Here is a 15,151-nt window from a genome sequence, read left to right as displayed (position 1 = left end):
TGAGAAAGGGTGAAGTAGTATCTTTACACAGTTGGAACAAGCACTGAAAGGCTGCTCCTGCTAAACAAGACAGTAAGGTGACACACTGGAGATGATCAAATAGCCTACAGAGAAGATGCAGGAAAGATACACTAAATCACTCAAAATTGAAAGTTAAAGTGGTTTGCTCCAAGTTATAAAAATAAAAAAAAAAAGCCAGAACTCCTACAGCAACAGTTCAGCATTTAGCATTAGCATCTTATCAGACTCACTCCCCCCAAAAACATACTAAAACCTAGAGTCTGATAGACCCTTCTCAGATAAAATTTGTTTTTTTTTACAAATGCACAAGTGACCAATAATCTGAACTCAAGGCAAACCCTGCTCTAGGACTGTGAGGAACAAGATGGAAAAACTAGTATTTTTTTTTTTAATATAGGATTTAAATTCGTAAGTCTTTTGCCAAACAAAGGTTTTTGCCCTGCAATATTAAACTTGTGAATCTAGTTTTAAATTGCAATTGTAAACTGGTTTTCAAGTCTCAAAGGCTTTTTACCTGTAAGTGCTCAACACTCAGTTTTACACCGTGGTACGTATGGCCCTCGTGTTGGAGTGAGCATTTATTTTTTAAAAACTAGGTACTTTTTCTGTGTTAGAGCAGTGTTAGAAAGCTACCGAATCTCAGAGACAGAGTCTACGTGGTGAAAGACACAAAGAATAGATACAGCGGTTTGGAAACCTACAAGGTTCAAAAGTACACATGGGGTTTTTTTTTAAAAAAATCACTAAGCACTATACAAATGATTGGTTGACTTTTTAAAGAAGTCTCACAGACGTAAATTTTCTTAATTTATATTTGTTCCTAATACAGTTACTTTGAGAGCCTGTTTAGCAACACAGCAAAGACATTCATTTTTGCCAGACAAGCATCTACCACTGCAATACTTGACTTACAGTATAATCCATCCATCAAATGATGTTTTAAGGCAAAACCAGCAAGAAAAATGGCTTTTAACAAGAAGGGATGAAAACGTTTAACTGATGGCTATAAGCTAAAATGCAGCTAATCATTTGGTCTTTAATGTTAGCTAGAAAACAGACTGATGAAAAGTTGTTAATTTTAAATGTAGTATGTACAAATGCGCGCAAAAACCACACAGCTCTTGGAAAATAGAAAATTGAAAAGAGTAGTGGGGCAAGAGTAAAACAACTCATTTTGAGAAAAGAAACATCCTGATCCATTCGGAAGGAATGAAAGATGAGTATCAGTCAGAACTGCAGCAGTCCAGAAGAGAAGTTTCATTACAGGTCTTAGACCTCTGATGCGAGGCAGAGCAAAATTTGAAAGGTCAGAAACATTTTCTGACAAAAAGGAACATCCAGACTTTACAAAAGATGGATACTCCAAGAGAGATGGAAGATGTGCTACTGCACAGAAAAACTTCACTTTTGGATATAGGAAACTGAAGGATGTTAAGGCACACGCCACCAAATACATTCTCTGTACGTTGATAGAACACACATGCCAACTAATTGTAGAAAACTGGCTTCCAGTGTCCCAGCAAGCCTGAAACACTAAGCACTTCAACTCTTATTTTCAGATCTAGCAGCCCAAAGACATGATGCTATACAAACACACAGCAGCATGGGGTGTACTCCATTTTTATTCTGTGAAGAAACACGGTTGTTCTGAACCCAGAGCCCAAAACACTTTCCCAGTTCACAGAAAACAGCTTCTTTCTCAGCAGCAGGAGGAGTGCATGTGGGGGGTGTAAAATACAATAAAACTCTCCTGCCCTGAATATACCACATAGGAATCTGTACATAGCAATTTCAATTTCAGCACACCTGCTTTGCTGCAGGTAAAGTTGAGGGATCCACAAATAAAAGGACACCTCTCAAACACACACACACACCCCAATACCAAACGAGTGGTTTAAAGCATCCAGTTAAAAATCTTTTTTTATTAGCAACTTTCACTCATTTTAGTCCAAGAGGGAATTCCTCAGGATTAACTCTGGCTATTCTGTCACAGTAGGGGGACTAATATGCACCGGTTTGCTAAGGTAATGTTTAAGAAAGTCTTGCTAGAGTAGGTGCAACGTATCAAAAATGTTGCTACCATTAAGAAAGATGAGCAAAGGTGCTACACTGGCAATGTAGTCAGTGTCATCTTCTGTCAGTGTAGCCGTGCTGGTACTGCAGTGTAACAAAGTCACTGCTGTCACCAAAAGGGGACCCCACTGTAGAGTTGGAATGGCCCTCAGAAAACCGAAGGCCCGGACAAGATACATAGATCATTACCATTCTTCTTGCAACAAATTTAACACTTAAATAGAGAAAGGGGGAAAAAATTTGTAGAAAAACCTGTGTAGTTCAAGGGAATCCCACACTGTCTCTGAAATTATTCTAGAGCTACACAACATCAAAAAAAATTTTAATGTTGAGACCGTTCAAAAATTCTAATACATTAGAGGATGCTGAAAGTACCAAGACTTTCTAAACTACTATTACAAGATGTGCTACAAACATTTCAGTTTGCATCCTTAAGGTTGAACTGGCAGTAATAAAGCAATTTAAAAGCACACTACCACAGTATGTTCCACGGCAAAGCAAATTCTGAGCAGGGAACACATGAACCATCTATAACTTTTAAGACAGAAGAAGATGCAACACCACAACAAAAGTGGGAAATGCAGCTGTATTTGGCTGCTGTCAATAAATCAAGCATATTAGGACAATCTTTTTAGAAGAAAGCCACCAACATTAGAGTTTAGTACATTCCAGGCCCAGATTATGAGTATCATCCAGATCTACAGTGAGAACATGAGTTAGAGACTCTTCTTGGTCTTCAATATAAATATATTTAACATCTGCAAGTTTGGGAATAATGTAACATGAGTCAGTCATCATTTTCACATATCCAACAACCTAAAATGTTTCAGATTAAAACACTAATCAAAAAGTTAACAGCAAAAACAGCACTATGCACAGCTGCTGCAGAAAGTTTCATCAACAGTGCAAGCGTCCTGCCTTTCTCCTTCTCTGATAGTTCTGAGAATCTAACAGTTTTTAAAAGAGTGCTTGAGTAAGTACATAAGTACCATGTTACTTATTTCCTATAATTAACCGAGGAGTGGGGACAATACAAGATTCTATAAGTGGAATTTACTTCATGACAGCTGCTTGCACTATTTCAAAGCAAATTTAACCAGCAGGTAGGTTAAACATTTGTAAACTTCAAAGCAGTTTCCCACAACAGCAGTATGACAAAAACTGCAGTCTCAAGCAGCAAATGAAAATATATAACCCTCGAAATACATTTATTGGTTCATTTTTTTGTGAAAAAATAAACCAATGAATGTATTTTGAGGGTTATTAAAACCAATGATTTTACTCACATAAATAGATATTATATGTCATGTTAAAAACCACAGAAAGAAAAACTGTCCCATCATTACTTGGCAATTAAAAAAAAGTCACAAGATTAAGAACTCTTTAATAGGTCTTATGTAGCACATATGAAGTGTTTGCACCACTAAACTTCAGCACAGCTATCAGGTAATGACAGTCCCAATCACTTTGGGAAAAATTGAAACTGACTGAAAAGTACTGAAACTGTCCAGTCCCCAGTGTTTCACCAAAACTCTAAAATGTTCATTTATTCACTATAAAAAGCTGCCCAGTAAGTTAACATCTAAAGACTAAGTATTCTGTGAGAGTCTGCACCTGTTAAACTGAAATACATTCACAGATTATCCAACCTTTATTTGATCACAAATGCCTGAACTTAGATGTGCATTCATTTGAATAAAATGTGCCTTTAACTTTAAAAATATGAAAGTATCAGAACTTTTCTCACAAAATATTCTCATTCCACCTCTCTAAACAGAGCAAAATAACCACTATCAAGGCAAATTTAAAACGGTTACTATTGAATTGACCACTGTTTTCCAAATCTAGCACAAAACCAGGCAACAACTAGTTCTAGCCAAAGAGCAGCTTCTCCAACCCTCTTCTAGTCTCACTAGAGGCCTGTTGATATTAGGAAGAGTCATGTCCTCCACTAACAACACAATATTGGCTGTATTTAATATGCACTAAAAGTCACACACAAACTTTTCAAAACTAATACGTCATTCACCCAGAACAGAAAACGCAAAATCAAAATTTTGGAGATGATCCCAAGCAGAATCACATCCACTGCTCAAAGACCTGTTATTAAAACCTGGTGTTAATTGTCAAAGAGCTTTTCAGAAAAGAAAACCAAACCAAAACAAAGACCCCAAAAACCAACAACAAGAAAACAACTCTTCCCTTTTCTTGCCAGTTGTTAACTGCATTGAACAAGAGCACTGGTGCCTTCAGAAATGCCACCACTCACCAGACTGGCAGGAGGAGGCCTCCTCCATATCCCATATTTTAATGGGATCTAATGTGAGTTCAAAGAAACTCCAGTGGGACAGGTAACAGAGTATTCTCATAGCAAAATGACACCAAATACTCACCTGCTTTGCAAGAAGCGTTAAAAGGCTGAACAGCCCTTTGTTACTTCCTCCCCCCTCCCAGTACAACCAGTTCATATCTGCTATGGATTGGGACACCTAAAATTTCCGTGCTCTAGCTTGCCTTCCCAGCATCACCAAAGACCTTTGCAGGACTGCAGAGAAGCCCCTTTTCTCATCACAGCTCTTAAATCTACAGGGGAATTTCAGACATTTTGGTCTTGCAGCAAAGAAACAGGAGATGCAAGATTAACTACACTCCATATTGATTCTTAATGCAAATAAGGTGAAATAAAATTTCATCTCTAAGAATATAAGAGTCTCAATAAACCTTATGCCACAAGCATGGCATCTGGATTTTGGTTTTAGCTGTTTTTCCTGAAGCCGATGGTTTATTTGAATCAGAAAAGCAGTATTTTGATACACTTCTGCAGGAAGGAGAACGGAGGATTGTAAGAAGTAAATCATATAAGCAGACTGCACATAAGAAGGAAAAAAGAAAAATAGCAGAGAAATAAATCCCTCATTTCTAAACAAGCTGCAAAAGAACCCCGTATATGCAAAATAAAATACAAAATCAAGAAACTTGTACACGTAATTCAACAATAAAGTGTACAAAAGCATCGTCTTTAGCACTACTTCGTATTTCTGCAACTGGCATTATGCTTAGCGAGGAGCTCGTAATCGCTACTATTGTGAAAGACACGAGAATGACGAACTGTTAAGTCCTATCTGCAGCTGATCAAAAGCACAATAAACTGAACAGCTTCGCCTTCAATCACTTCCAAAAAACCAGAAGGGTAAAACCGTCAGAACACCCTCCCTGAGCCATTAACGCAAATAGCTTCAAATGGAGCGAGAGCAGGCGAAATAGACGGGAAGGAGAAGAGCAGGCTCGAGCTAACAGCAGCAAATGGGAGGAGGAGATTTAGGTAGAAGAGGGGAGAAAAGGGCAGTAATTGCGGCACCGAGAAGCGGGGAGCCTCTGGGGCCCGGAGACTGACCTGTGCCGTCGCTGGCGGACACGGAGAGCGCCGGTGAGGAGAGTTTAGGCCGCTTGGCTGAAGGCGGGCCCGGCTCCACCACATTCTCGGCCATTTTTAATTTTTTAGACAATCACTCAGAGCAGAGAGAAGGTGGGGGGTGAACCCCAAAACCTTCACGTTCTTCTGGGGCCCCGAGTCAGGTGAAGAACAACAATAAGGCCGAGAGCGAGGAGGAAGATCTGGCGGAGAAGGGGGGCCAAGTTCCCCTTTTTCTGCTCCTCGGGCTCTGGGAGGGCGGCAGCGGAGAAATTGGGAGAGGTGGGAGCTGGGGCGGGCGGGGGTGAGGCCTCTTCCCCCAGGCGAAAGGGCTGAACGAAGATGGGAAGAGCAGGTAAAGCCCCCGCCAAAAAAAAAAAAAAAAATTAAAAAATGGAGGCTGGTGAATATTTAAATTTTTTTTAGTAAAATTAATCCCGGCTGTTGTGCTGGTGCTTCCTTGCCGCCGCCACCATAATCATCTTCATCCTTCGGGGGGTCTCCTCCTCCTGCTGCCTCCTCACCGCCGCCATCAGCCTCTTCCTCCTCGGCGCCGTCCTCCTCCTCCTCATCGCCACAAGGAGGCGGGCGAAGGAGGGGAGAGGAGGAGGAAAAAAGAAAAAAAGATCACCGTCCTCTAGCAGCGGCTCCTTCCCCCTCCAACACCACCCTGCGAAAAAATACCCACCGCCAGCGACAGGGCTGGGGGGGAGGCGGCGGGGGGAGTGGCACGGCGTGCGCGGGGTCCCCAGCTCCACTCGCTTCTTCCTCGCCCGTCGCTAATGGCTGCAGAAAGGGGAGCTGTAAGGATGAGGAGGGTGAGGATAAGTCCCAGGAGTCTCCGCTTCACATCTTGTTGTGCAGGGAAGGAGGAGGGGTTGTTGTCCTGATGGAGGCAGCACCGATCGCGGGATGGGAAGGTGGGGGGCGGGTTTCAACACCCTTTCTGCCCCCCCCTTTTTCTCTTCTTTCCCCTTCCTCTTTCTCTCGTTCGCAGTAGCAGGCTGCCCCCCCCTTTCGGCGCAGGCAGAGAGGCCGATCCCACAGCAGCGGCAGGAGGAGGAGGAGGAAGAAGCCGGCCCCTCCCGCCCTCTCTGCCTACCTTCCCCCTTCCCGGGCGGCCGAGGATGGTGGCAGGGAGGGGGCTGCCTGTCTTAGCTCCCCCGGACCCACGGGCGATGCGGGGCGCGATGAGCGAGGGAGGAGACCCTCGGCCGCTGTTCGGGCGCGGGGGACTCCCCCTTCGCCTCTGCGAGGGTGGGGAAGGGAGCGAAGAGGTTGGAAGTCGGGGTGGGAGGGGAGGCCGCGCAGCGACCCCTCCGAGAAGAGGATCGAGAGGTAAAATTAAAATAGTAAAACAGGAGAAAAATCACGGCGGGGAAGGCCGGGGGATTCGCCCCGGAATGGCCGGGCGGGGGAGGGGGTCCCCGGCGCTGCCCGGCGCGGGGGGGGGCCGGGGCGGGACGGCGGCAGCGCGGGGGCCGAGCGCAGGCTCCCTACTGCCCCTGCCTGGCGCTCCGGGGGCGTGTGTGCGGAGTGGGCAAAGCGGGGGCGGAGGACAGCGCGGCGAGAGAGAATTCCGGGAAAAGGAAAAGAGAGAAAAGGAAACAGAAAGAGAGGGAATAGCGAGGGGACGGGCAGGCTGGGGTTGGGGGGGGGGGGGGGCGTCTGGGTTCCTCGCTTCTCTCCCCGTCCCCTGTCCGAGCCCCTGGGTCTCTGTGCGCTGCCCTCCCCCTGGCTCGCCCCGTCCGGCTCGGCCTCTCGCTCCCTTCTCCTCCCTCCGTCGCTCACACACAAACAAAATGGCGGCTGTTGTTCCTTCGCTCTCCCGAGCCCTCGGAGGGAAGCGGCGGTGGCGGCGGCGGCCGGAAATGAGCCAAGAGAACACGGGGGGCGGGGCCGCCGCCGGGGGCGTGGTCACTCCTGCGGGCGGGGACACGGCGGGGCGGGGCCCGGCGGCGCTAGCGCACACAATGGAACGCGGGGCGCCGGCGGGGTGGGGGAAGTGGCACCGCCCCGGCCGCCGTCACGAGACCGCGCTTATCCAATCAACGCTCGCATTTCTCCGGCCTCTTCCGCAAACTCCAGTGGCCCCGCCCCTTAAAGGCGAAGGGTTTTCCCTTAAAAAAAAAGAAAAAAAAAAAAAGGCTCCTTCTTCCTGCCCCGCCCCACACGCCCTTATCTGTCGGCCCAAAAGTGCGCGGCGTAGGCCCAGGGGAGCCTGGTCGGACTCTGTGGCCGCCCCGGTCTGCTGCACTACCCCGTGTTTGCTGCCCGGTCCGGTGGGCTGAGGCGCTGGCGGGAAGAGCGCGGTTCTCTCGCCGCCGCCCTCCCTCCTTCCTTCCCTCCCGGGCGCCGGCTCCCGGCCGGTTCCCCGCGGCGCCGGCGGGCGGGGCGCTCCTGCCGCCGGTCCCGGGCCGTGCTGCGCCACAGACATGGCAGCCCGGGCCGGCAGCCCCAGGCCAGCGAGCAAAGGGGCCGGGGAACGGGGCCCGCATCCCGAGGTCCCCAAGGTGGGCGAGTGGATGTGAGAATCACACCGTTGCAGAATAAATTAGATTAGAAAAGACCTCTGAGATCATCGAGTCCAACCTGTGACCGAACGCCACCATGTCAGCCAGCCCGTGGCACTGAGTGCCACGTCCAGTCTTTCGTTAAACACCCCCAGGGAGGGAGACTCCACCACCTCCCCGGGCAGCTCCCAATGCCGAATTGCCCTTTCTGTGAATAAATTCCTCCTCATCTGGGGGCGCTCTCTACTGCCCATCCCGGGGGTGCCCAGAGCTGCCTCAGGCTCCCGTCGGCGTTACAAAACAAAAAGCCCCAAACACCACAATTTTACGCCGAAGGGTAAATAAGCCCATAAGCCCCGCGCTCTCTGCCAGAGCCCCGCGTGTGCCGGGGATGGCGCAGGGCACGGTGCGAGGAATCGCAGAGTCCTGACAGCGCTCCCGCCCCTCAGAGGGGCTGTCGCAGGCGCAGGTGACACTGGCGCGGTCCTTCGCCAGCCCTCTCAGCCCCCGAGCCGTCCCAGAGGTTACGGGCGGGCCCGCCACGAATTTTCCTCAAATCTCTGAGGGCTCATCCGTGAGGAAATGCCCCATCCCGGCATTTCCCTTCGGTGCGTTTGGACTCCGTCGGGCCACACACCATTACGAGATAGGAGTGGAAGGGAAATGCAGGCACGTGCATGTTTCTGATGGAGAATCAGGGGCTGTTGATCCAAAACCGGACATTTGCGAGGAGGCCTTCCCTTGCCGCTCACCCTCAGGGCCGAGCTCTCTGCAAACCACGTAAGAGCCGCAGCAGGTATTTGGGAAGAGCCTAGACTAAACACAGAATCCATACTGCAGCCTACAAGAGGAGCCTACAGACAGGAGGAGACTCACAGCCCTGTATGTTATCCACCAGCTCCCTCACATACTCCCACTCTTCAGCTTCCCTTGTTTGGGTTTTATTTTAAGCAAGATTGTTCTTGTCTCCCCCAGCACTAAAAGGGAAACACAAACCACTCCAAAAATGCCCAAAGATTGGATTAGCCTTCCTGAAAAGTCTGGAAGGTATGGGCAACACCCTAAGAGAGGTGGAGGGAGCCTTGCAAATGACAAATAAGCCTCAGGAAAATAAACTGAGAGAGCAGAAAGTATCAGAACTAAAGTTGTCAGGGCTAACAGCCTAAAATTTAACAGTGACACCTTAGAAACTATGTTAGTGGTTCTCACAGGTTTTTGCCTTTTATTGTTTCTAAATTTCACAAAATATTCCAGTTATAGAGGTTTTATGTTACTTCAATTTTTTTTTCAGATTGTTGTTTCCCTTGTTAGTGAAGCAATTTTTTAACACAGCTGAGACTTATTTTAACTTGCTTGCTTTATAAAGATGCTGACATAAAGTGCACATAAATACCTAAATACTTTTAGAAGTCAGGCCCTTACTAAACAAGATCCTAGAAGTCAGGCCCTTACTAAACTAGATCCTACCATTCAGTTCACCTGACAACAAAAGAAAGTCTTTTTTGGTGTTTTTTTTTTTCTTTTTTTGGTAATGGTGCGGTTAAGCCTCTGGTCTGCCTACCTGTCTATCTGTCCTTGAAAAGGGTTTAGGGATACTTACCTTAACTGTGGGAAATTTAAACTCTTAGATAAACCCTACCAAAGCAACATATATCTTCTGAATTTTAATTATAAGTGGTTAACTGATACTTTAGTAAAGCCATAGTTCTGCCTTGCAAGCTTCCTACCCAGTAGAATATCTTAGTTCTTTAGACATTAGAAGGTCATATTCAGTTGGCTTTTCATATTAGAGATTTAAATGCAAGCTGAAATATTTGGAAAATAAATGGAAAACATTATTTGCAGTCTTTTTCTTAAAAAAATAGCATAAAAATAAAAGAAGGAGGAAGAGAAGGAAAAGCCAGGAAAATAGGGTTATGATAAATCACACATGTATATATAAACAATGACAAAAAACTCTTCAATATCTGTTAAGTTTTCTGAAATCACTACAGTTTTATTAAATGAACCTTAGTACATGCACACAACTCATGACAGGTAACATTACTGGAAAGCAATAACAGAACATAAAGCATACTAAGAAGCAAATACATAAACCTATCCAAATAAAACCAGGAGGATATTATCATTCTAAAAGTAAAACACACCTATTCATCCAAAAACTTGTCCTCTTTGCTTCAGTTTCCCCATTCTTACAGCAAGGATAGTAATATTTATCCCTTAAAAATAATACCTAGAAGAATTGATTAGCTCATTATTGTCAGTAATTACAGTAGTTGTTATGTACTTTAAGATAACTGGATGAAAGGACCATAAGTCCAGTTAAAATGAGAATCTGCTCAGGAAAGCAATAAGAGAGGAATGCAGAGCCTTGAAGTTTTATCGTGGGATCTTGTTTGGCCTCAGCTGGTAGTTACTGAAATTTGTTAGCATGCCCAGCTGCTTTGAGGTCTACAAAGAACGAGATAAGATCCCTTTGTACTGCAAAGGTCAATGTGATGCCCAGAGCTCAGCAGCCCACCTTCAGTGAGATGAGCAATGATCATCTCCCTCGGCCCAGAGGGAGCTGGGACTGTGGCCTTCCCCTTCCAGCTGCTGGATGGAGGAGCAGTGTAAGATCTCAAAGTCACCCAGCCAGCCTCCCCCGCTTCCTAATGCTGCTCAGGAAATCCCTTATACCAAATAAAACTTCCCTGCTCCCCCTCAGCAGAATTTGACCCACAGCCCTGTGGCTCTTCGAGTGTCTCTGAAAGATGTGGACTCTTGGAATGGAAAGCAAGAGCCAGGTACAGGGCACTCCCATTCTCTCAGTCCTGTTTCTGCTCGCAGTTTCCAGCTCTATTATCTCTTTTCCCTGAGCTTTCCAGGGCTGCTGTTCATGTCTGGCAGGTAAATTTGTTCCCTAGCTACCTCCTGTCACCACAGCCCTGCTCGCACAGCAGCTGTGGGGGGAGGAGGAATGACCCCCTTCTTTGTACCAGCAAGGAGATCTATGCATGGAGGGTCCTTCTGGCACAGGCCAGAGGGATGAGGAAATGATTGAAGGCTGCAATTTTTGCAAGTAATGCCAGGGTGCAGCTATATTTCTGGAAAGCAAGAGCCAGCTGTGCCAGAGCAGAGAACATTGCTCAGCGCGGCGTCAACATTAAAACCCAGCAGCATTTTGATACGAGACAAATTTTATTAAAACCATAAGAAGCAACCATCCAATAGTTGGTTCATACTTGCTTTTGGTGTATACATAAAAGAGAGGGCTGGCATTCTGACAGCAAGCAAAATGCTTTCAGTCCTCAGTCTCAGAAACACAGGCTTCCTCGGTCACACAGTTTTCAATAGCTGCAAACACAGAGTTATGTTGCTAAATGTTAAGGGCTCAGCTGTTTACCAGAAGAATGTTTCCTCCCTGGAACACATGGTTTTGCTTAAAAGAAGTTCTCCCAAAAAACCCTACTTTATTTAATTAGCAAATGCAACATTATAGTTCTCACAAACATGCCATGCTGTCTTCCTTTACAAGAGCAAAATAGGAAAAGAAGACAAAAATTGACCTTTCAATTTAAGAGAGGGGCAGAAGTACATTCTGCCTAGGAAATATTGCAGCTTTGAGGTCTGGTGATCTAGAGCCAAATCTCGTGCTTGAAATGTGTGGTGCTTTGTGTGTCATTTCCATGTCCTGGTTCATGCTGAAAGCACAAATGTGGATCAGAGTGAGAGGCTTGCATGCCCTCCCAGCTTTTACTAAGGGCTGGTCAAATCTCTGCCTCTCACTTCCCAGGCACAGCTCTCCCCTATGTAAGGGGAAGGTGATCCTACTCCTCCTTACAGAAAGCACATTCAAATCATTAAATAAAAATGTAGTACTTTTGTTGCTTCTAAATGAAATTACACTGAAATTAATTGCATTTACATCAGCAGTTGATTTATCCCAGAGTATTACCAGGATGCAAGCAAGAGCTTCTAGAATGAAAGTATTAGATTTTTAATTAAGGGCCCTTGAACTTGCCACATGCTTTGAGCTTGTGGAGAGTGAAATGATGGCAAATTTCTGAACAACTCAGTCAGCTCAGCAAAGTATTTACGATTATCTGCTAAAAACGATCGTTGTGAGAGAGAGCTTAAGCTAACATGGGAAATCTGTGCTGAAAGAATTACAGATATTGTAGCAACCCAAAGGAAGCATATTGTTCACATTCCTCTTATTTCTTTTGACTCTTGTATCCAATGGAAAAGTTCTTGATAAGCTTTATTGCACTGCAGAGGGTATAAACAATGCACTTTGAAATCTGCTGAGTTTCAACCCAAAACTTATCTTTTCATTTGTTTCCTGAATTGTCCCACAGACACAAATCCACAGCACACATATGTTTATAAAGAACAGAGTACATGTATTACTGCCATACAATCCCTTCCTTTCTTGTTTTTTTTTTTTCCCCTCAGTATTTCTTAATTGATGTTTTTTTTACTTGCTACAACATTCTCTAAATGCTGGACTGCAATGTGGTGTTTGATGTCTGCAATCAAAATGCAACGAGAGGAAAAAGGTAACTTTTTTTCTTGCTGCAATAGTTTTTATGTTTCAAAATTTAAAGTAATTTCTTCAATGGGGTCAAGCAGAAATTTACTCTGTGACAGGGAAATGTACTGAATCAAGAGGGTTTTAGTATAGAGGGTATTGGCCTTCTGACAGAGCTAATGGGACCCGTTGTTCACAGGATAATACACTTACTTAACACAAAATGAACTGGTTTTGCAGCTGCCATGGAAGAAAAAAAATCCACAGGAGATATAGTTCTGGTTGGTTTCTTTTTTCTTTATTTTTTTTCTGCTTTTCTCTAAAAGGATCTTGTACATTCTTGGCTTTTTGGCATGAATTCTTTCCTTCTTCATGCAGAAGTAGAAGTAAATTATTAACCACAAACTTCAGAATTCAATTGATTCTGATGCCACCACTGTGTGTAAAACAATAGGGTTAATCCTCAGTTCCCTACCTTCCTAATTTACACAGACTTATCACTTCTCTTCCCAGAAACTTCCTTGTGCTTGTGGACCCTCACATATAATCACCTACAAGTTATTTGTTTGGTTTTTTTTCCTTTTTTTTTAAATTTTTGGTCTCTTGTAGCAAGGGATGCTGACATCAGGCGGCACCAGACATTCAGTTTCTCATTCCCTGCCTGTCCCTCATGTGAGGCCTGCAAGCCTTGGAGAAGGGAGCATCACCCCTGATGGTGCATTGCTGTTAAAAGGCACCGAGAGAGCAGCCAGAGTGCAGAAGCTGTGGCAGCACCCCAGCAGCACACTTTTTCTCCTTGTGCTCCTACCTTGCCTCAAGCCCTGGAAAGATCATTTTAGCAGGGCAGAGGTTGATGGGCTGATTTGAGATACTTACTCCAACCTCTTTTGCCAGCTCAGATGCCTTCCTGATTGCAGGACAGACATGGGAGAAGCGTGCCACAGGATGCTCTTCCAGATTCAGTGCATTCAGGATGCTCCAGATCCAGTGGAGGTGGTCATAAACCAAACCAGTGGGGTGTCAGGGAAAGGCCAGTCACCCAGTCCAGCACAGGCACCACAATAAAGGTGCAACCACCTGGGAGTAAAACTAAAACCTTTTGAGATGGCTGGACTGGTCATCATTTCATACACCAACGGGCCCCAATGGGAAAGGAAGGTCGAGGTTGTCGCGATACTCTGTTAGCAAGGACTTGTTTATCATTCTTTAGAAGTGCAGAAACATTTAAGTAGCTTTTAGGGGAAGGTAGAGAGCTTTTCTAGTGGTCATAAAAGTAACAAGTTCAACGTTGATGTTACTCCTTTGTCCTCAGTGTTTCTGTGACTGCAATTTTGTTGCTAATTAAGAATCAGCTTCAAGAAAGCAGAACACAAAGCTGGAGGTGCACAATCAGCATCACAAAAGGCCAGAAATATTGATTCTTTCACCATGTGATAAATAAGTATTTTGTGCAGATGTTTGGTCCCTTTGTGAAGAGGCTTGGCCACGGGCATTCTGCACAGTGCTGCTAAGCCAAGCACCAAGCCCAGGAGAAGCTTCTCTGGATGACCAGGACACTGAGCTCCCCTGGAGAGAGAAAATTCTTTTGTCTCAGCAGGAGAAAAAAAGCTTTGTAACATCAACCACACAAAAAAATCCCATTTTTGCTGCTGCTGCTGCTGCCCTGCACGGTGAGCATGGGCCCCATGTTTGGGAATAGACAGAGGGGACTTTGCCTGGCCATGCTGGATGTGCTCCTGGCATGTCTGCTGCCTGCCCCCCCAGCACATCCTGGGGGTGATGTCCCAAACAGCTGCTCTGGCAAAAGGGACAGTGCTGCTGGTCAAGGAGAGATGAAAAACTTACAGCCCCAGAGTGAGAAGCATAGTGAAAAGTCTGGCAACTGGATGTGTCAGTTGTCTTGGCAGTATGCAGGGTTTTTTCTTGTTTACTCTGCTAGATGTAGGCATCTGAGGCCCTGCTGAAAAGGAACACGGGTGTTCAAAGCCTCTTGTGATTTTGCAATTTGCTGGTTCATATGTCTTCCTATCTGTGCCACTTACAGATACATATGGATAAATGTATATGTATATTTATATACCTCAGAGGTATCAGAATTAAATGTGTTTTGTTTTAAATAGTCAAGCCATCCCAGCATAGTTAGCTTCTGCAAGAAACTTCTTTAAAAATTGTTTTCACCATGGTGAGCACCTTCCACAGAGGAGTGCATCAGCTTCCAGAAAGTGAGATGTGTGGAAGATTCCCTGTTGCCATGCACAGGAACTGAGCCAAGGACTAACAACAGTGGTCTGACTCTACAATATGAAGGGGGAGCACGTCTGTGCTTGCACAGAAGGATCCCACATCAGTGCAAAATAGGCCTGTGGATTCCTCCATCCCTCCTGGGTATTTCAATTAAAAGCAGAGAAGGAAGTCCAAGAAAATGCCTAAAATGGCTTGAGTCCTTCCTCACGATCTGGAAATGGAAGTCTGCGGTGACTAACTCCAGCCCAGCCACCAAACCCCTCCCTCCCCGACTCTGCATTGCTCTGTTCATTCCCAGCTCCTCTCCTGCGTTTGCAAGCAGTCGGCAGTGGAAACAGTGAAGCAGCCTGGTTCCCAACGCCAGCACCAACGAGC

At 45.5% G+C, this 15,151-nt stretch overlaps 1 protein-coding gene across 1 annotated transcript in view; it reads right to left on the bottom strand.

The window, feature by feature from the left end:
• The window catches only part of EP300 (E1A binding protein p300), a 61,474-nt gene extending 54,157 nt beyond the window's left edge, over nucleotides 1–7,317 (bottom strand). Inside the window, exon 1 of the mRNA XM_058804572.1 lies at nucleotides 5,489–7,317. Within this exon, the coding sequence (XP_058660555.1) occupies nucleotides 5,489–5,582 (94 nt within the window). The 5' untranslated portion in view covers nucleotides 5,583–7,317. The remainder of the gene's footprint in view (nucleotides 1–5,488) is intronic.
• Nucleotides 7,318–15,151: the final 7,834 nt, after the last annotated feature.

Source organism: Ammospiza caudacuta, chromosome 5 (genome assembly GCF_027887145.1).
Source record: "Ammospiza caudacuta isolate bAmmCau1 chromosome 5, bAmmCau1.pri, whole genome shotgun sequence".
In the NCBI taxonomy this organism is placed as follows: domain Eukaryota; kingdom Metazoa; phylum Chordata; class Aves; order Passeriformes; family Passerellidae; genus Ammospiza; species Ammospiza caudacuta.
Note: the sequence above shows the minus strand (reverse complement) of the source record. Positions and strands in the feature narration are given on the sequence as shown.